The sequence below is a fragment of the Ornithorhynchus anatinus genome, chromosome 19 (genome assembly GCF_004115215.2).
Source record: "Ornithorhynchus anatinus isolate Pmale09 chromosome 19, mOrnAna1.pri.v4, whole genome shotgun sequence".
Lineage (NCBI taxonomy): Eukaryota > Metazoa > Chordata > Mammalia > Monotremata > Ornithorhynchidae > Ornithorhynchus > Ornithorhynchus anatinus.
This window is the reverse complement of record NC_041746.1, coordinates 13,990,275-14,009,986: the sequence shown is the minus strand read 5'-3', so window position 1 is coordinate 14,009,986 and position 19,712 is coordinate 13,990,275. Positions and strand designations below refer to the sequence as shown.

Genomic DNA, 19,712 nt, shown 5'->3' with positions numbered 1-19,712 from the left:
AGCAGCCTGGGGCTGTATCTCCTTGGCCCCGGGGACTCCGTCACTGGTCTGAGGGAAGCCCAGAAATTCCCAAGGAGGATGGCCTTGGGATGGCTCTGCCCATCTCTCCTCGTGCCCCGAGAGGGGCAGCGACTGCACAGGGTGAGTCTTGCGTATCCCTTTAAGGTAAAGTGGTCCTTGCGGCTTCCTGTTTTCTTTCCTGGGGAGTGTGCAGAAGTCTCAGAGCTGTGCGGAAGCAGGCAGTGGGGTTGGAAGGCAGAGAAGGAAGGAGGGGGTGCCCTGGGGTAGGCTGCTCGCCAGTCACCAAGGCTGAGCTCCCCACTTAGCAAGGGGCTACCGGGGAACCCCAACTCCAGACCTGCCTGTCCTCCCTCTACCTCTCCTGCTTCCCTGCCAGTTGAAAGGGCCTTTTGGTTCACTGTCCTGCAATCCAACGGTGGCAGGGCTGAGTTCAAACGCACAGTACAGTGCTTCGCAAATAGTAAGGGCTCAATAAGTACCATTGATCGATTGACGGGGCAAGTCTCTTGTTGCAGAGTGGTGGATACCCAGTGGCCGGGGCTGGAGAGTTCATGTTACCGTGTCCTTTCTGAGCTGTTATTCTTTAACAGATGTGAGCAAGGGCAGAGGACAGTGACTGCCAGGGCACCGTACGCAGGCAGTGTCAACAAAGGGGAAGTACTAGGGTGGGGTTGGGGCCTTTGGGGCCAAGGGAGGTTGTTCTCCAGGAAGTAGCGAACACTTATCCCCCTGGGCAGCAACCATGTCAGCCTCGCGTGGTGGTAAACAACTGTAATAACTTCCCCTGAACACTGTCTTGCAAGTAATATTTTTTCTTCCAAACTTTTGCCACCTCATACCGTTTTCACCAGTCCTGCATCTCTGAAGAGCAAAGAACAGACCCGTTGTGTGCTCGTTGGTTACAGGTGCCCCAAATCCACCGACATCCCTTCTGTGAGGTCATATTTATGTAGTACAAATTGTTGTTGTTAATGCCTGTCTCCCCTTCTAGACTGTAAACTTGTGGGCAGGGATCGTGTCTACCAACTTTGTTGTATTCTCCGAAGCGCTTAGTACAGTGCTCAGAACCTAGTAAATGTCAATAAATACCATTGCTGATGGTCCTCAAGGGCAGGTCACACCTGTGGAACTGCTAAACCTGAAGTATAACAGGACCCGAACCTCCTTGTAAACATGGAGGGCCCTGATGGTGGTTTAAATAAAATGTTTTCATTGTCCAGCAGTGGCTGCCTTTTTAGTAATCTGGTGGCTAGTCTTTGTGGCTGAGAAGGGACTCAGAGGCACAGGTGGGGGCTGTGCTATTCTCGTCGGGGATCAGGGAGAGATTTGGAGGGAGAAGAGGGACCCTGGAAGTTTAAGAGGAAATGGGCTTCATCCGGAGAGATGACAGCAGAATAAGGATTGGGAAGTGGGACATCGAAGGAAAATGATGAGTGGCAGGGTAAGAATCGGGCCATCAAGTAAAACAGATTTTGAACTAAAACAAAGTTTGGTGAATTCTTGGGATGGGAAAAATCAAAGATGGAAAAGCCCTGGATGACTTGCACCGATGAGTGATCCAGGGTGCGAATGGTAGGGTCCCCGCCGGAACCCATTTGCTCTGAATGGAAGGTTCCCAGTGCAAGTTGGGGAAACGGAGTGGACCAGTGGAAAGAGCATGGCCCTCGGAGTCAGAGGACTTGGGTTCTAATCCTGGCTCTGCCACTTGTCTGCTAGGTGCCCTTGGGCAAGTCATTTTACTTCATTGTGTCTCAGTTACCTCATCTTTAAAATGGGGATTAAGTCCTCCTCCCTCTAATTTAGACTGTGAGCCCCGTGTGGGACAGGAACTGTGTCCAACCTGATTACCTTATATCTAGCCCCGTACAATGCCTGGCACATAGTAAGCACTTAAGAGGTATCTTTTTTTTTTAAAGTGTCTCAACCACTTAATAAATACGATTAATTGACTGATTGAACAAGGCCACTCCCACTCCCTTCTGCCTCACCCTTTCTCTTAGATTTGCCCCCTTACCCCTCCCTCAGCCCCACAGTACTTACGTACATAACCATAATTTATGTATTTATATTAATGTCTGACTCCCGCTCTAGACTGTAAGCTCATTGTGGGCAGGGAACGTGTCTATCACTCTGTTATAATGTACTCTCCCAAGCGCTTAGTACTGTGCTCTGCACATAGGACGCACTCGATAAATACAATTGATTGCCAAGGGCAGCCTGGATGTAAATGCTGTTGTGTGGGTGCGGAAGAGAGGGTGAGCTTGCAAGTTCCAGGGGCTGGCTGTCATTTGGCAGCCCAGTCATGATAATTTCCTGCTGAATTCACTCCATTCGAGGAGCCCTTCAGGATCTCAGAGGGTGAGAATTCTACCGAGGTGAACTCCAAAGGGATTTTTTCTTGAAAAAATGGTAAGAATGGAGCAGAGAAAGCACCAGTGCTGACTGGCTCAGAGGCTGGTTAGTTTTGCCAGGGATGCCAATTGGTGGGGCCTTCCCCTGTGAATAGATCGCGGGATGGCTCAGGAGCACTGTAGGAAGTCCCAGACATGATCTCAAATCCTATTTATTTCTCTACAGGGGCAAAGCCATCAGGGAGACCCCCTCCACAGAATCCAGGATGCCTGGTGGAGAGCTGACCCTCTCCATTCTTTTCGCCAGCTTTAGGTGAGTGTGGCTGGGGGGGGTCGTGACGCCTTCCCCTCCGCCCTGGGGTACTCCAGGGTCAATCTGTAGGTAAGTAGATTTGTGGGATATGTTCGTGTTGGCGTGTGTTGGTGCATGTTGGCGCGTGTTGAAAGGAGAGACCGGGAACAGGGCAGAGGGTCGGTTGGGTGTGTTTCACCGTTTCGCAGTTGACAGAGAGTGAAAACGCTACCCAGCGGCCTTGTCTCCTGCAAAATAAAAGCTCTTTCTCATCCAAGCCTGTGTCCTCGCTTTCTTGTTCACTGGTCCACAGGGCAGCCAGCCCAGATGATATTTCCGGCCTTCCAGTTTAATCTGTGCCACTTATTTTTTTTCCAATGGTATTTGTTAAGTGCTTACTAATGTGCCGGGCACTGTCCTAAGGTTTGGGGTACTTACAAGCTAATCAGATAGGACACAGTTCCTGTTAAGAGCTCACAGTCTTAATTCCCATTTACAGATGAAGTAACTGAGGCACAGAGAAGTTAAGTGACTTCCCCAAGGTCACACAGCAGACCAGTGGCAATACCCAGGTCCTTTTGACTCCTACGCCCATGCTGTATCCACTGGGCCACTTACCCGTCAGCCCACTCTGCCCCACCCTTTCCGGGGGTCTGGCCTGCTTTCCTGGAGCCCCATTCCTAGCAGAGGAAGTTGTCCTTGGGGGTTGGGGATGGGAGAAGAGCCATAGGTCTGGGTCAGGTAGGAGAGTGGGAGAAGCGTCATCTTGCCTCCTCTGCCCCGGGTTCAGCCATGAGCTCCCTGCCAAATCCAAACCCCCGTCCCAGTCCTCAAAATCCCAATCCTCTCCATCTTCCCCTGGAAATGCCAAGAACAATTATTGTTTCCTCTCCCACGGTGGAGCTTGGTGGAAGCTAGAAGGGGAGTGTTGTGTCCCTGCTAGGCTCCAAGCTCGTCGTGGGCAGGGAAAGGGCCTACCAACTCTAGTACTCTCCCAAGCGCTTAGCACAGTGCTCTGTAGGCAATAAATGCTTAGTAAATGCCATTGATTAATTAATTGATTAATTGACACATGGGCCACTGACTGCCATTTCACGTTCAGCTCACCACCCTGAGGTCTTAGTGAGGATATTGGAAGATTTAGGAGGGAGGGAAGGGTGGTGGAATGACCTGTCCCCTCCCTCCCCACTCCCTGGATTAACATGTCAGAAATCTGCCCCTAAGGAGCCCTCTTATCTATCCTTCTTGTGCCCAAGATAAGTAGTGGAGAAGGCTGGCCCCTGCCCTTCCTAGATGTGACACTGAGGCAGTGGAAAGTGGCGTGGTGCCCATGCTGCCCCAATCTCTTTACCTGTCCTCCCCGGTTCCCTCTCATCTGTCTCTCCCCAGAGGCCACATTCCCTCAGCGGGTTCTCTCCCAGGTGGCAAGTCGCATCCTCCGGAGGTCCGTGTGGAAGGAAGCCTGGCCTGCCCGCCTCGTGACTCCGGAACGATGCCAGTCATCGTGCCCCAGGGCGAGGGTCTCTGCCCCCATCTTCCTGCTCCCCAAGCCTGGCACCCACATTTCCCATCTCAGAGCCCATTCTCCCATCCTTACACCTACATCCCCCACCCCTCCTTCCCCACTTTCCTCCGGGCTCCGCTTCCAAGGCCCACGATCTTGAGAAACGGAGTGACTGGAAAGAGCCCGGGCTTGGGAGTCCAAGGATGTGGGTTCTAATCCCGGATCTGCCAATGGTTGGCTGTTTGACCTTGGGTAGGCCACTTCACTTCTCTGTGCCTCAGTTACCTCACCTGTAAAATGGGGATTAAGACTGTGAGCCCCACGTGGGACGACCTGATTACCTTGCATCAGCCCCAGCGCTTAGAACAGTGCTTGGCCCATATTAAGCATATTAATTAAGCATATTAATGATATTAATCAAATACCATTAGTGGAAAGAACACAGGTTTGGGAGTCAAAGGGTTCTAATCCCGGCCCCGCCACTTGTCCGCCGTGTGACTTTGGGCAAGTCACTTCACTTCTCTGTGCTTCAGTTCCCTCCTCTGTAAAAAGGGATTAAGACTGTGAGCGCCAGGTGGGACAACCTGATGACCTTCTATCTCCCCCAGCGCTTAGAACAGTGCTCGGCACATAGTAAGCGCTTAACCGACACCAACATTACTATTATTATTATTATTGTATCTCCCCCAGCGCTTAGAACAGTGTTCGGCACATAGTAAGTGTTTAACAAATACCAACGTCATTATTATTATTATTATTATTGTATCTACCCCAGCGCTTAGAACAGTGCTTGGGGCGTAGTAAGCTCTTAACAAATATCAACATTATTATTGTTGTATCTACTCCAGCGCTTAGAACAATGCTCGGCACATAGTAAGCACTTAGCAAATACCAACGTTATTATTGTATGTACTCCAGCGCTTAGAACAGTGCTCGGCACAGAGTAAGTGCTTAACAGATACCATCAGTATTATTATTACTGTATCTATCCCAGCGCTTAGAACAGTGCTCGGCACACAGTAAGGGCTTAACAATTACCAACATTATTACTGTTGTAGCTACCCCAGCGCTTAGAACAGTGCTTGGCGCGTAGTAAGCGCTTAACAGATACCATCGGTATTATTATGATTTGGACGACCGACCAGCTGCGGGGGGAGGGAGATGGTCACTCATGCAATCGTATTTATCGAGCAGCGTGTCTCAGTGGCAAGAGCCCGGGCTTGGGAGTCAGAGGTCATGGGTTCGAATTCCGCCTCCGCCACCTGTCAGCTGGGTGACCGTGGGCAAGTCACTTCACTGCCTCAGTTCCCTCATCCGTCAAATGGGGACGAAGACTGTGAGCCCCACGTGGATCTCGAACAGTGCTCTGCACGTAGTAAGCGCTTAACGACTGCCAACGTTGTTATTATTATCGTTATTGAGCGCTTGCGGTGTGCCGAGCACTGGGCTAAGCGCTTGGGACGGACGAGTCGCTCTCCCCTCGGGGAGATGCCCGAGAAGGACGTTCCGGGCGACCAATAGAAAGCGGGGAGGAGCGGCTGCTGTCCAATAAATAGGAAGGGGGAGCGGGGGAGGGGGGACCCGGCCAGCGGGAGAGCAGCGGTCGAGCCATGAGCTGGACCTGTCCGCGCTGCCAGCTGCCCGTCTACTTCGGTGAGGCTTAAGGATGGGGTGGGGACCATCCTCCGGGTGGACTAAAGCTGAAACCCGATGGGGGCTGGGAGAGGAGGGGGCTTTGGGGCGGGCATAGCCCCCCCCAGGGGGAGGAAGAAGGGGGCCCGGGATGGATTGGAAAATTGGGGGGTGGGATTGCAGGCTTTGCAGCTTTATTCATTCAATCGTATTTATTGAGCGCTGACTGTGCAGAGCACTGGACTCAGCGCTTGGAATGGGCAATTCGGCAACCGATAAAGACAATCCCTGCCCATCGACGGGCTTACAGTCTAACTGGAGGAGACAGATGGACAAAAGCGAGACGACTTTATCACCATCAATAGAATCGAGGGGATGGACACCTCATTAACAAAATAAATAGGGTACTAATAATATATACAAATGAGGACAGTGCTGAGGGGAAGGGAGAGGGGGAGGAGCAGGGGGAAAGGGGGCTTAGCTGAGTGAAGGGGGAGCAGAGAGGGAGCAGAGGGAAGAGGGGAAGCTCAGTCTGGGAAGGCCTCTTGGAGGAGGTGAGCTCTCAGGAGGGCTTTGAAGAGGGGAAGAGAGTTGGTTCGGTGGAGGTGAGGAGGAAGGGCATTCCGAGGCAGCGGTAGGACGTGGGCAGAGGTCGAGCCCGTCTTTGGGCAGGGATGGTCCTGCTCTGTGGCCGAATTGTCCATTCCAAGCGCTGAGTCCAGTGCTCTGCACAGAGTAAGCGCTCAATAAATACGATTGAATGAATGAATGACCCCAGGGCTCCCCTATTAGCCCAGGTCAGGTGGCGACTCTGCTTTCTCCCAGGGGCCCCACGATTTCTCCCTTTCCACCTCTTTGGATTTCCGAGGCCGGGGACTGGCCCGGGCTCCTCCCTCCTTCCTCTTTCCCCCCCCGACCCCTTCAAAGTCATTCCCTTTTTGGGGAGAGTGGGGGGTCTCCGGGGAAGAAGAGCAGCAGCACGGTCTACTGGATAGAGCACGGGCCTGGGAGGCAGGAGGACCTAGGTTCGAATACTGGCCCCACTCCTGGTCTGCTGTGGGATCTGGGGCAAGTCATTTAACTTCTTCGGGTCTCAGTTACCTCATCTGTAAAATGGGGGTCACCATTGGAAGCCCCAAGTGAGGCACGGAGGTCCAACCTGATTAGCTTGTAACCACCCTATCGCTTAGAACGGTGCCCAGTACATAGAAAGCGCTTAACAAATATCATTTAAAAATTTTAAAAAAATACAGTTGAGGTGTTTGTTCGTCATGGGCCACCGTAGCCTCCCGGTCCAGAGTTGTAGAGGAGGGGTGGGTCCCCGTGTGCCAGCTATGCCCAGGGCCTGAGGTGTGAGATTGGGGAGCAAGGAATGGAGTGACCTCTGTCCTGGAATCACCTTTGGTGGGGTAGGAGGGGATTCGGGGGTGGGGTGAGGGACCTGAGCCTGGGGAGTGAGATGATTTGCAAATGCAGCCTTTTTGCACTTCCCTGCCGAGCCCATGGTCTCTTTCCTCACAGCTGAGAAGGTGAGTTCCCTGGGCAAGAACTGGCATCGCTTCTGCCTGAAATGTGAGCATTGCCACAGTGTGTTGTCGGCTGGGGGCCATGCCGAGGTGAGGGGGTCATGTCTGGCGGGGATGGGGGTAGGGGGCAGTGGCCCAGGGCGGGGGCTGGCTCTGGCCACTGAACTCCTGCCCAACTTTTTCTTCCACTGGTCCCTGAACCCGTGATCTCCCCTTGTTGGTTACCTGTGCACACTGTAACACAATAATAATAATTATAGTATTTGTTAAGCATTTACTATGTGCCAAGCACTGTTCTAAGCACTGGGGTAGATATAAGTTAATGAGGTTGAGCCCAGTCCTTGTCCCATGTGGGTTTCACACTCTTAATCCCCATTTTATAGATGAGGAAACCGAGGCCCAGGGGAGGTAAGTGACTTGCCCAACTGTCACACAGCAGACATGTGGCGGAGCCAAGATTAGAACCCAGGTCCTTCTGACTCCCAGATCCACGCTGTATCCACTAGACCACACGGCTTCTCCCACATTCACACTCCCACATGTCTCCTGAAGCCACCTCTCACTCGTCTTACGCCGTCGAGTCGTCTCCGACCCATAGTGACACCACGGACACATCTCTCCCAAAACGCTCCGTCTCCATCTGCAATTGTTCCTGTAGTGGATCCGTAGAGTTTTCTTGGTAAAAATACAGAAGTGATTTACCACTGTCTATTTCCGTGCAGTAAACTTGAGTCGTTCCCCCCACCCCCCGTGCCGCTGCTGCCCAGTCCAGGGGAGTTTTGAATTTTAGCAGATGTCCTTCCACTCTGTAGCCACTGCCCAAGCTAGGAATGGAATTGGTGATGTCTCTCCTCCGTAGTCGGGACTGGCAGAGGACTGGAAACTCTCCAGGTGCGATCCTGAGAGGATCACCTCTCACTCCCCTTTTCTCATCCAGCATCCCCCTCCCATGGTCTCAGGTCACCCAGTAGGAATGTGGTAGGGGGATTTCTGGAAGCCCCTAGTCGGGGGATGCCCACTGGAGATACCTGAATCTCTCTGTGTCATGCTGGCTTCATTCCACTTCCCCCACAAGGCTTTTTCACGTTGATTGGAGCTTTGGAAGTAGGTCTCGGTCTAGGGAGAGGGAGGGGAGAACAGCCCCGAGAGCAGCATGGCATAGTGGCTAGAGCCCAGGCCAGGGAGTCAGAAGGTCATGGGTACTAATCCCAGATCTGCCACTTGTCTGCTGTGTGACCTTGGGCAAGTCACTTCAGTGGGCCTCAGTTCCCTCATCTGTAAAATGGGGATTATGATTGTGAGCCCCATGTGGGACAGGGACAGTGTCCAACCTGATTACCTGTATCTACCCCAGCTCTTAGAACAGTGCCCGGTACATAGTAAGTCCTTAACAAATACCATCATTATTAGTATTATTAGGGGCTACTCCCCACCCCAGGTCCCAGGGCTGTGAGGTGCCAGCCATGGCCCATGGCACTGTCCATTCCACCCTCCCCGGAGTGCTTCCTGTGTCTCTTGCCCCTGTTGTAACGATGCCCCCAGTGCTATCCATAAGCAGCTCCTAGCTTTGAGCACCGGGGGCAAAGGGTGGTAGGCCTCCTCTTCAGTGCTTCCCTTCTCGGTGGGAGGGGATGTCGGGGTGCCAAGGTGGAGTGGGGGAGGTTGGGTTGGGGTGATGCCCGACTTTCCGATGCTCTGTGGTGACGCCTGCCCCTTCTGTCCAGCACGATGGGAAGCCGTACTGTGACAAGCCCTGCTACGCTGCTCTGTTTGGGCCTCGAGGTGAGTGCCCAGGCTTCCTGAGAGAGAACAGGGGAGACGAGGGTCGGGTGGGAAGTCTAAGCCCCTCCCAGGGCTGGGGATCTGGCTGGACAGGAGCCTGCCCCCATGATGATGATGATGTTGCTGTTAAGCGCTTACTGTGTGCCAAGCACTGTACCAAGCACTGGGGTAGATACAAGAGGATCGGGTTGGACACGGTCCCTGTCCCACTTGGGTCTCGGTCTAACTCCTCTCCTTTCTGCAGGGGTGAACTGTGGCGGCGTTGGCTCTTGCCTCTCTGATGCCCCCACCCCCAACCCCATCAGCACAACCCCCCCGAGTTCTGGCAGTTTCAGTCCCCCTGGCGGCAGGCCCTGGTCCACTCTGGACAAGATGGCACCAAGAAGTAAGTGACGTTGGGTAGGTCTAACCGTCTTCCTGCACCCTTGCCTGATGGAGCCCCACCCTCTCTCGCGATCTAGCTTCAATCTCCCTCAGGACCCTCTCCTCTTGAGTCACTGGCAGATCTTAGTCGGGGCTGCTCTCTGACCTGCCTCAGTTCCCCGTCACCTATTCCCTCTAAATCCTTCTTCCTTGCCCACCTTCTCCTTCCTGGCTCCACCCCCACCCATATCCCTATACCTTCCTAACTCTCCATCTCGCCCCACTCCTCTCCCTTCCCCCTTACTTTTAGATCCCCCCTCTACCCTGTTCGTCTTTCTTCCTTCCTTCACTAGATCCCTTCCCTAACTCTCCCTAACCTCTTTTCCAGGCACTCCCTCTTCCCACCCAATTCTCTCCTTCCTTTCCCTCAAGCCTGCCCTTGGCTCTTCTTCCCCTCCCCTCCCTTCTCCTTGCCTCCCTTCCCAAGGCTTCCTGGACCCTCAGGTTTCCCTTGCCAGGCAGGTTGTGGATTACCTACCTCAGGTTACGCAGCCTGCACAGCTGCCCCTTCTTCTGCCCTGCCCCAGCCGGTTCCCTGGGCATGAGGGGCACAGCCAGCTCTGGGCCACAGCCTCCTACAGGCGAGGTGGCCTATTTTCTTCCTCCCCGCTCTTGTCCTCAGCTGGCCTAGGGGAATGGCACTGAGGCTCCGGGGGTAAATGGGCTGGAGGGAGCCTTAGGTTGGCACGGGGAGGGGGCAGGGGACTGAGGTTGAGCCCACCCAGAGATTCGCCTGCTATGGACTCCTTGCCCAATGGGGGCTACCCCTGGAAGCTGGCATTCAGTGCCCCTCACCCCCAGCCCCACGGGCGCTGACCCAGAACTGGAATATCCGACACCACCTGCTCCACCCTTCACCCGGCGCCAGAGCCAGCTAGGATTTCCTAGGGATTGAATTGCCTGGCAGGAGGCTGGGGGCAGGGAGGGTACCATCTTGGCACTGAGGCAGTCTTGCACTACCATGGGAGAGGCAGCGAGGGCCCTCTTGAGACATGGTGAATGGAGCAGAGGGTGGACTATGGAGATGATCTCCAGATAACCTTGGGAGTGGGTGGGCACCTACCCCCAGGAAAACTAGGTCAGTCGGGGCAGAGACCGGGAACACTGCAGAAAGGGGGTCAGGGGCTGGGGACCCCAGGAAGAAAGGGACTAGGAGGAGCATAGGAGAGTGGGGGGTGAGTTAGGGCTCGGCCCTGGGGTTCTGGCACGAGCCCTGCCCTGAGCAGCTTCACGCTTCTGGACTCAGACAACACCCTACCCTGGCCATGTCTGGGCTTTCTCCAGCCCCAGGCTCCCCGTGACCGTGCCCTGTGCAGCCCAAGGCCGCCTTCCCTTGGCCTCTCCCTGCTCACCCTCTGTGGACCCTGTCCCCTCCTACCACCTAACTCCCAGGCTCACTTTCCCCAGGCCTGGCCTGCGTGAAGACGTTTGCCGGGGAGACCTCAATGTGCCCAGGCTGCGGGAAGCCTGTCTTCTTTGGTGAGTGAGTGTGGAGAAGAGAAGGTGGACTGCAAATGGAGTAGGGCATGGAGCCCTGGGCCAGGGTGGCTCCCTCTCTTGAGGCCCCACCCATCTGTGGGCAACCCCCTGGCCAAGGGCTTGTGCGTATAGGATGAGGGCTTGTCCTTCTGCCCCGGCTGGTTCAGGGTCTGTCAACTGGCCCCTTGGAGCCAGCTGTTGAGACCCCAAGGTGGCACTGGGGACATTCGGCTAAGGGGCAGTGCAGAGAGGGGGGACAGGTGGTGCGTGTCTGCCGTGACCTCCCCGTGGCATTCCCTCCTTCCACCCCAGCTGAAAAGGTGATGTCCCTAGGCCGAAACTGGCATCGGCCATGTCTGCGCTGCCAGCGCTGTCGCAAGACGTTGACGGTCGGAGGCCATGCGGAGGTGAGTCGGAAAGACAGGCAGGCAGGGGACTGGGTCTCTGCTGCGTGGTCGGTGGGCAAGAGGCCTTCCTAGGCTTGGGAAAGGTGAGGGGCCATGGGAGCTGAGCACCAAGCTGAGGGAAGCTTGGGGACTGGGAGATGCCAGGACGGGGGAGGCGGCAGCCTGGGAGAGGACCCCAGCCTGGATCTCTGCCCCTCCAGCATGACGGAATGCCCTACTGCCACATCCCCTGCTACGGTTACCTGTTCGGGCCCAAAGGTGAGTGTCCACAGGGCAGTGGGCGACTTGTCTCCCCCAGCCCCCAAGCCAATCGGAATTTGACTCTCATTTCAGTATCCTGGGCCCGCAATTCCTTTTTTCTCAAAATGCTCAGAAATGAATCTGAGCAGGCCCCCTGGTTGGGCTCTGATAAGACCACCCCCGGTCTGGCTGGGCTGAGTCCCTGGGGGAGGGTTTTCGCACCCTGGCTCTTCTCAACCACGCAGGTGTAAACATCGGCGAGGTGGGATGCTACATCTATGATATGGCAGAGGTGAAGACGGAGTGAAAGCTGAGGGAGCCCCCACCACCACCTCCCCCCACCCGTCAGAACTGCTCCAGAACCTCAGCCAGCCCCGGGCTTCGAGCAACACAACGCCTCTCCTCCCCAAACGAGTCCCAGGGTCCCAGTTGCCCACACTGCCCACCAGCAGCAATGGCTTGGAGCGCCAAGCCCCCAGCTGCGCTCACTGCATCCAGCCCAAATTGAGGGTGGAAGGGTCTGGGGAGCGGGTGGAATTCTGGGGTCCCAACCTCCCCGGCCCTTTGGCCCCACCCTCCCTCCCAGGCACCCATCTCCGTCAAGTTCGACTGACTCGGTAATGGGTTTGGGTTGAGTCAGAAGTCACGTGGGATGTCGTCCCTCCCGCTCTATTTGGCTGGTCCCGCTACTGTAGATTGCTTGCTGTCTCCGATCTGCCCCCCGCCCCCCCAAATATTGCATTCTGACCACCTGCTCTCATACAGTACTGCGGAGAGAGGAAGGGAGTGTTAGTCCTGGAGGCAGGTAAACCAAGGACTCAAGCTGGCATTATCACTGGTCCCTCAGCTGCTCCCCAAGTAGGCACTGGGACTCTGCTCCTCCTCCTGGCACTGCTCCACCCAGTGCCCTGACCCGTGCTTCTGCTTCTCTGGTCCAAATAAACGGTCCTCCAGCTCCAGTTGTCCAACGTTTCTGGGGCAGGATAGGGATCTTGGGGTCAAAAAGTGGTGGATTGAGGAAGCCGGGAGATATCAGATGTGGGCTGGATTTGGAGCAAAGAATGGGGTGGGGGACAGGTCCAGAGGGACCGGAGAAAAGGGTCTGTCTGCTAAGAAGGGGGAGGAAAGGTCACCTCTTCTGGACCAACTGAGGGATTCTGGGCCTTGGAGGTCCAAGGTCTCCTACATGTGTCTCTGGTGGCATTTGACCCTAGGCAGATGGGGCAAGACCTCAAGGGGTTTGGGGGACTGGGCCCCTCCCCCCCACCCATTCCCCTCCTGTACCAGAGGGCCTGGATCTGGAGTCAGAAAGGGGGCAAGGCAGACACCCACATCTCCTGAGAACCCCCTCCCCCCAGTCCCCTGCCCAGTGGGCACACATCTCACACACTGAGGACCTGAGGTCTCCTTTATTCCCGGGAGGTGGCCGACGAGGATAGCCGGGGCCCGGATCGATGACCCTATCAGGGGGCCGGAACGGGGGCCGGGGGAGGGATGCTGTGGTCCGGGGGGAGGGCGGTACCACCTCCCTTCCCTCAGTCTTGAAGTAGCTTCAACTGAACCACCTCCTCCTGGGAGCTAGGGGCTGGCCTAGGGAGAGGAAAGGAGGCAGGCTGAGAGCTGGGGACTAAGGCGGAGTCGGAGGCCTGTAGGACCTAGCTTGGGGCTGTGGGAGGGCCAAGCTCTGGGGATGAGGGAACTAAGGCCAGGGGGCAATGGAGGGGATGGGGGGACCGGTCTGCCATTTTGGGGGGAGGTGCCAAGGAGGCCAGTGACAACTGAGATCAGGAGACTCATTGCAGGGGGTTCTCCCTCCTGCCCCAGACAGCCATACTCACCCCTTCCTCTCTATGTCCTGGATGGTCTCGGGCAGTTGGGCCTGGCGCGTCTCTGGCAGCAGCAGGGCCATGGCAGCGGCCAGCAGGGCAGCCGAACCGTAGGCCACCTTGGGCAGTGGAGCCCACACTCCAGCTAGCAGCATGGCCAGCGGGGCCAGTGAGCCCCCCAGCCGGCCAACCAGGGCCACCAGCCCCATCCCCATCTGCCTGGGCCGAGGAAGCAGGGGAGACGGGGGTCAGGGGCTGAGAACCCAAGGACATACCCTCACCCAACGGGAGGATAGACGACCGCTCCTTCACACATCTGGGCTCCTGGGTAGCTGAGGCTATAAACCTGGGGGCTTCTTAGCAGGGCAATGTGGGGCAAGGAGCCTCACCTTAGCACGGTGGGGTAGAGTTCAGAGGTGAACAAGAAGGCGGTGGTGAACGCAGCTTCCGAAAACCCTTTCCCCAACACGGCCAACGCTGAGCGCCAAGTCCCTTTCCCTGTGGGTGGGGGCAGAGGGGAAAGGGGTTGGGAGAGCCAAGGGGCCTAGGGCTCCTCCATGAGTGTTTGAGGCCAGAGGGATGTCGGGGACCACCGACTGGGAGGAGAGGGAACTCGGGGGGGGAGGGGAGGAGGGACTGACCAGGGGGCAATAGCAGGATGGCACCCAAGCTGATGGCTGTGCCCAACAGGGCTCCAGCCTGGGTTGGGCGGCGTCCGGCGTACCGCACTGCCAGGAAGACCAGCAGCTTGGATGGCAGCTCCACGGCCCCGAATAACAGTTGAATCTGGTAGATATCCAGCCCCAGGCCATCCACATCCAAGCTCATCCCATAGTAGGAAAAGTTCACCCCGAACCTGCAGAGAGGGGGCTCGGGGAACCAAGTCAGACAAAGACCACCCCCCAAAAAACCCCTTAGAACTCAGGGCCCACTGGGCCCTGCACCCAGTTGCCAGGGAAGCCCAAGCCTACAAGGACAGAGTCTAGATATATGAGAGAAAGAGGGGTCCCTAGGAACACGGGGGGGGGGGTAGTGTCTCACTGTGGGCAGGGACTGCATCTGTTTATTGTTGTATTGTACTCTCCCAAGAACTTGGTACAGTTCTCTGCACACAGTAAGCGGTGAATAAATACTATTGAATGAATGAATGGTAGGTGGGGGGAAAACGAATCTAGACAGAGGGATGGGGATTTGCAGGTGTGTGCAATCAGGGCAAATCACACCTCTCAGGTCTGAATCAGGACAGGGACAATAGGTACCATCAACTGGCCACTCTCTTGCCCTCCCCACAATCCTAATAATCATTGGGGTATTTATTAAGCACTAATTTTGTTCCAAGCACTGGGGTGGATACAAGATAATCAGATTGGACCCCATCCCTGTCCCATGTGGGACTCAGAGTCTAAGGGGGAGGGAGAACAGACATTTTATTCCTTTTTGTACACATGAAGAAGCTGCGGCCCAGAGAAGTTAAGGGAGTTGCCCAAGGTCGCACAGCAGCTAGGTGATGGAGCCGGGATTAGAACCCAGGTCTCCTGAGTCCCTGTCCTGTGCTCCTTTGTCTAAGCCACAGTGCTTTTCTGCTGCCCTAAGAAACCCAGTCTGGCCCCACGCTCTCTCTCCCTCCCTCCCTCACAACTTCCCTTTGGGTTCTGACTTGGCCACCTCTAGGCTGCCCAGCCTGCCGCCCCGCCCCAAGCCTGGTCCCCTTCTCTGCTTCCAGCCGGGAATCCCCGTTCCCTCTCACCACACCACCATGCAGAGCAGGGAGATCGTCCTGAGTCGCCGAGTGCGGAAGAGGTCCAGGTAGGACAGGTGGTGCCTCGACTTCTCTGCCACTGCGATCTTGTTCAGGGCCTGTGGGGACCAGGGCCCAGCAGGTGGAGGAGGGCTCCCTTCTAGGGACTTGGGGAGTCCAAGATGAGGCTGGGGGGCCCAGTCCCCTCTGGTTCCTTTCCAGGGGACAGCTACCCCCTGGGACCCTGGGAGAGACTGGGGGTTCTAGGGATGGAAAAGGGGGACAGTTTGGGCCACAGAGAACAAGGTGGAGGGGGCCTTCAAGGAATCGTACTTCCCCCCCACCCCACCGTCCTTCAGGGAGGGCTCCTGAGGCCAGCGAGTTCCATCTCCGCCCAGGGTGGGGACCTCCTCGGAACCAAGACTGGGCTCGGGGCCAGGGCTACCCCTCCCTGATCCTCTCGGCTCCCCCAGCTCCTCTCACCTCCATACTGAGGGCCTGGGCAGTTCCGTCTCTGTGGTTCAGGGCAGCACAGCGGAGCAGGTAGCGCCGGGCCTCCCGCACCCGGCCCTGGGTCAGCAACCACCGGGCTGATTCGGGCACCCACCTGGGGAGGGGCCCCGGCACCCCAGAACATGGAGCATCTGGTCCGGACCCCTCTCCAGCTCCCTACAGCCCTGGCATCCCCTCCTCACGTTCTAGTTCCCCTTTCCCATCCCAGCCAGGTCTCCCACCACTCCCAACTCCGCAGCTTGGGCCCATTAGGGCCCATTAGGCTGGTGGTTGCAGGGAGCCGGAGTGTTGCCGCTTCCAGGCTGGGCATGGGGAGGTGCGGTATGACTCTCCACAGAGGAGGGAAGGAAACCGAGGCCCAGAGAAATTGGGTGAATCATGCCAGGTCCTGATCCAGCCCTCCCCAGCCTCTCTAGAAGCTGTAGATTTGAGAGCCCAGAAACCCTTTCCTGGGAGTTGGGGCATTTTCCCTCCCTCCCACCCTGCATCTGTGCTCCCACCTCTGCCCAGGGGCACCTAGCTCCAGAGAGCAGAGTGGGAACCCCCAAGGCCCCTCTCTGCCCTACTGGGCCCTCAGACTCCAAGGCTCTCTGTTTTTGTGCCCACCCTTCCCGGGAGACTCCCCACTCACCAGAGGCTGACGATGCCCGGGGCGCAGGGCAGGGTGACTGCCAGCAGCAGCCAGCGCCAGTCTCGGATCAGGTACCCGACCAGAGCCAGCAGGGTCGCCCCCAAGCTCCAGAAGGTGCTACTGATTACCCCGGCCACAGTGCGGTGCTTCACGTCTAGCCACTCGAGCTCTGTGCCGCCCCGGCCGGGGAGACCGGAGGGCAGGGCCCGGGCAAGGGAGAGGATGTCCGCGGAGACAAGAGAAGACAGAGGGAGAGCGGGAGGAGACCGATAACTCTCATAATGACCGTGGTATTTGTTGCGAGCTTACTATGTGCCAAGCATTGAACTAAGTGCTAGAGAAACAGGTTGAGTATGGACCCGGTCCTACACAGGGCTCATGGTCTAGGTAGGAGGGGGAAGGGGTATTACACCCCTATTTTACAGAGAAAGAAACTGAGGCACAGAGCAGTGAAGTGACCTCTCTTGCCTCAGTTCCCTCATCTGTAAAATGGGGATTCAGGCTGTGAGCCCCAAGTGGGACAGGGACTGTGTCCGACCTAATTAGCTTGTATCTACCCCAGCACTTAGAACAGTGCTTGACACATAGTAAGTGTTTAAAAATACAACTATTACTATTATTATTATTTGCCCAAGGTCACAAAGCAGGCAAGTGGCAGAGCCAGGATTAGAGTTCAGGTGTCAGTGAGGTCTCAGTGACTTCCAAACCCATGCTCTTTCCACTGCTTCTCTGACACATGAGAAAGCCTCGAAGACAGAGTATAAGGAAAAGGGGGATCCAGCCTGGGCTCTCTATTCATCCAACTGGACCCCCATGGGACTTCTGGCCGCCCTCCCAAATCCACGCCCGTACACAAGTGGGCCCCTGCCTGGGAAGCGGGTCTGGCTGAGCTTCCACAAGCTGACCCTATTCCCGGAAACGCCCTTACCCAGGGGCAGGATGATAATGGTGAAACCAGCCAGGGCGGTCCCAGTTAGGGTGCGGGTGACAAGAAACATGGCAAAGGAGCTAGAGGCGGCAGAGATCAGGCCCAGGATCAGAGAGCCCACGTAGGCCACCAGGAGCAGGGGCCTGCGGCCGAACCTGTGAAAAGCCCAGAAGACCAAGTCTGGCAGGAGGTAGACTGGATGGGGCCCTCCCTGTGGCTGGGGGCTGGGGAGGGGTGGTGAGGAAACCCTCTGCTGATTCAGTCATTGCCTGTGATCATCTGGCATAAAGGCAGCTCGAGAGGGAGAGACCAGCACAAAGACAGACCGGGACCCGGGAACTGACCAGTCCAGAGACTCCCAGCACTCAGGGACTGACCAGCACAGAAATCTTAATTTAGGCACTGAGAGCCTGACAGACACACTCAGATCCATACTGGCCCTGAAAGAGATCTCAGGCCCAGTTTAGCACATCCAGACTTGGAGTGGCCCAGGGGCACAATGCCAGCTTAGCCTGGCAGAGGTTCCCACCTGCATCCAGACTCATGCAGAAACATTTTTCTCATCTTCTGTAGGTCATCCTTCCCTCTCTTAGATTGAAATCCCACTGAGGGCCGGGGCCTTTCCGGAATCAATCTGCAGGTGTTCAGGCTTTGCCCACCATCAACCCTCAACAAGAGTTAGTTGGGTTATTTTTATTGTGACTGCAGCCCAGACTGGGCCTGATCTTTGAGATACACGGGCAGCTAAGGCAGGGGGTGGGGTGGGACTGAGGGCTGGCTTTCTGGGCGGGCCCATTTCCCCTCTCCCTTCTCCCTCCATGGTCCCTCCCTCCCATCCCTCCATCCCCGGGGAGGGTACCTGTCTGCCAGGTACCCAAAAAGCACAGCGCCCACCAGCACACCGACGAAGAACGAGGTGACCGTGATCTGGTTCAGCCCCTTCCGCTCGCACACCAAGTCCCACTGAGGGCCGGAGGCGGGCGTGGAAGGAGAAGAGAGTGATGAGTGGTGAGGAAGGAGATGGGCCAGTCATCCAGCCCACCAGCTCAGCAGGGGCATGGCATCCTGCCGGGGTTCCCTTCCCCTCCCCACTGTCAGGTCCAGGCTGATGGAGCGGGCTCAGCTCAACTGTAGACCCCACAACCCGGGCATGCCCGTGTCTAGGCTGGCATGCAGACCCCTCGGGGGTGTCATTTCAACTCTCCTTTTGCTTCCAAGAGGGCCGAGGTCTGCGGTCTTCCCTGCCCTCCGCCCAGGGTGGGATGGGGACGGCCAGGAGGGGAGGCGGGTCTCACCTGGGTGGTGATGGTGGAGGAGAACTGAGAGCGGTTGTAGACCCAGCCATCCAGGCAGGGTTCCACGCTGGCATCTGGCCAGGCCCCCACTTCCTTCTCTGTTCCATTTCCCACAGAGGAGTTGGAGGACAGCGGCGGGGAGAGAGCGCGGATGAACCGGTGGCAGGAGCTGAAAGTCCCCTCAGGATCGCGGGGCAAACGAGTCTGCAGCCAAGCTTCCTCCGAGAAGTTGGCCGAGAGGTGGGGGCTCAGCAAGGCGCAGCGATGGGGCGGCACGGCTGCCAGGAAGATGGGCAGTAGAAAGTGAAGGGGCAGGAGTAGGCGGGGCAGGGCCAACAGCAGCAGATTTCGGATCTGGAAGGGGCCGAAGCTGCCCGCCTGGGCCAGGACCTCCTCGAAACCACTGGCTTGGGGTGAGGGGGAAGCGTGTAAGGCCATGGGCTCTGCCTGCTGTTTCTTCTCCTGGACCCTTGGACTTTGGAGCCCTGAAAAGATTCTGCATGAACAACAGGGGCCCGCCCCCAGGAGGGTGGCCGGCCCCCACTACAAGTCCCTCCCTGCACCAGGCACAACCCCTGGCTCCCCAAGAGACGGCCGGCCGCTGGAGTGGTGGGGTTTAAGGGGGAGGCCGAGAGAGGGGTCGATCCTTCAGGCTCTCCTGCCCGGAGGCAGAAGGCTCTCCGTGTACCCCCTCAGCTCCTCCTCCTCTTTCCCAAGTGCCCTTGCCTGCCAGAGTCCCATCTCCTCTAGGTCAGGTGGGGATGGCTTAGCTTGAAAAGGTCCCGGGGTTCTAATCCCGGCTCTGTCACTTGTCTGCTGTGTGACCTTGGGCAAGTCACCGAACTTCTCTGTGCCTTAGTTACTTCCTCTGTAAAATGGGGATTAAGACTGTGACCCCCAAATGGAACAAGGACTGTATCCAAATTAATTCGTTTGCATCTACCCCAGTACCTTAGTACTGGCTCCTAAGAGTGCTTAACAAATACCCTAAAAAACAAACAAAAGACCTACAGACCTCTCCCTCAGGGCTCAGGAACGCCGAGCCATGGAGCCAGGAGGGAGCTGGGGGACGGATTAGAGTGAGAGGCATGGGGGAGAAGGAGGAAAGAAGACTGTCAATTTTC

At 56.7% G+C, this 19,712-nt stretch overlaps 2 protein-coding genes across 3 annotated transcripts; one reads left to right on the top strand and one right to left on the bottom strand.

Moving 5' to 3' along the window:
- Nucleotides 1–5,771: 5,771 nt before the first annotated feature.
- Nucleotides 5,772–12,616, top strand: CRIP3 (cysteine rich protein 3). Of its 2 annotated transcripts, XM_029047494.2 has the most exons (8): nucleotides 5,772–5,821; nucleotides 7,322–7,416; nucleotides 9,051–9,108; nucleotides 9,353–9,493; nucleotides 10,939–11,010; nucleotides 11,323–11,417; nucleotides 11,618–11,675; nucleotides 11,903–12,616. In XM_029047494.2, the coding sequence occupies exons 1-8, from the start codon at nucleotides 5,779–5,781 to the stop codon at nucleotides 11,962–11,964; spliced, it is 624 nt and encodes a 207-aa protein (XP_028903327.1). In that variant the 5' UTR covers nucleotides 5,772–5,778; the 3' UTR covers nucleotides 11,965–12,616. The 2 variants fall into 2 exon arrangements, with proteins under 2 accessions (XP_028903327.1, XP_039770732.1); XM_039914798.1 differs by lacking the exon at nucleotides 11,618–11,675 and having other exon boundaries at nucleotides 11,903–11,972.
- A 431-nt stretch (nucleotides 12,617–13,047) lies between these two features.
- Nucleotides 13,048–19,125, bottom strand: SLC22A7 (solute carrier family 22 member 7). The gene is made up of 10 exons (XM_007656314.3): nucleotides 18,589–19,125; nucleotides 18,153–18,256; nucleotides 17,294–17,448; nucleotides 16,366–16,534; nucleotides 15,705–15,828; nucleotides 15,231–15,340; nucleotides 14,125–14,339; nucleotides 13,873–13,981; nucleotides 13,496–13,702; nucleotides 13,048–13,247 (listed from the first exon to the last, which is right to left on the bottom strand). The coding sequence occupies exons 1-10, from the start codon at nucleotides 19,024–19,026 to the stop codon at nucleotides 13,193–13,195; spliced, it is 1,686 nt and encodes a 561-aa protein (XP_007654504.2). The 5' UTR covers nucleotides 19,027–19,125; the 3' UTR covers nucleotides 13,048–13,192.
- Nucleotides 19,126–19,712: the final 587 nt, after the last annotated feature.

Coding starts and splice junctions, on each gene's coding strand:
- CRIP3 (XM_029047494.2), top strand. CDS start 5,779: ATGAGCTGGACCTGTCCGCGCTGCCAGCTGCCCGTCTACTTCG. Junction 5,822..7,321: donor CCAGCTGCCCGTCTACTTCG/GTGAGGCTTAAG, acceptor CTTTCCTCACAG/CTGAGAAGGTGAGTTCCCTG. Junction 11,418..11,617: donor CGGTCGGAGGCCATGCGGAG/GTGAGTCGGAAA, acceptor CTGCCCCTCCAG/CATGACGGAATGCCCTACTG.
- SLC22A7 (XM_007656314.3), bottom strand. CDS start 19,026: ATGGCCTTACACGCTTCCCCCTCACCCCAAGCCAGTGGTTTCGAGGAG. Junction 18,257..18,588: donor CCTCCACCATCACCACCCAG/GTGAGACCCGCC, acceptor TCCGGCCCTCAG/TGGGACTTGGTGTGCGAGCG. Junction 14,340..15,230: donor CTGCTCTGCATGGTGGTGTG/GTGAGAGGGAAC, acceptor CCCTCTCTGCAG/GTTCGGGGTGAACTTTTCCT.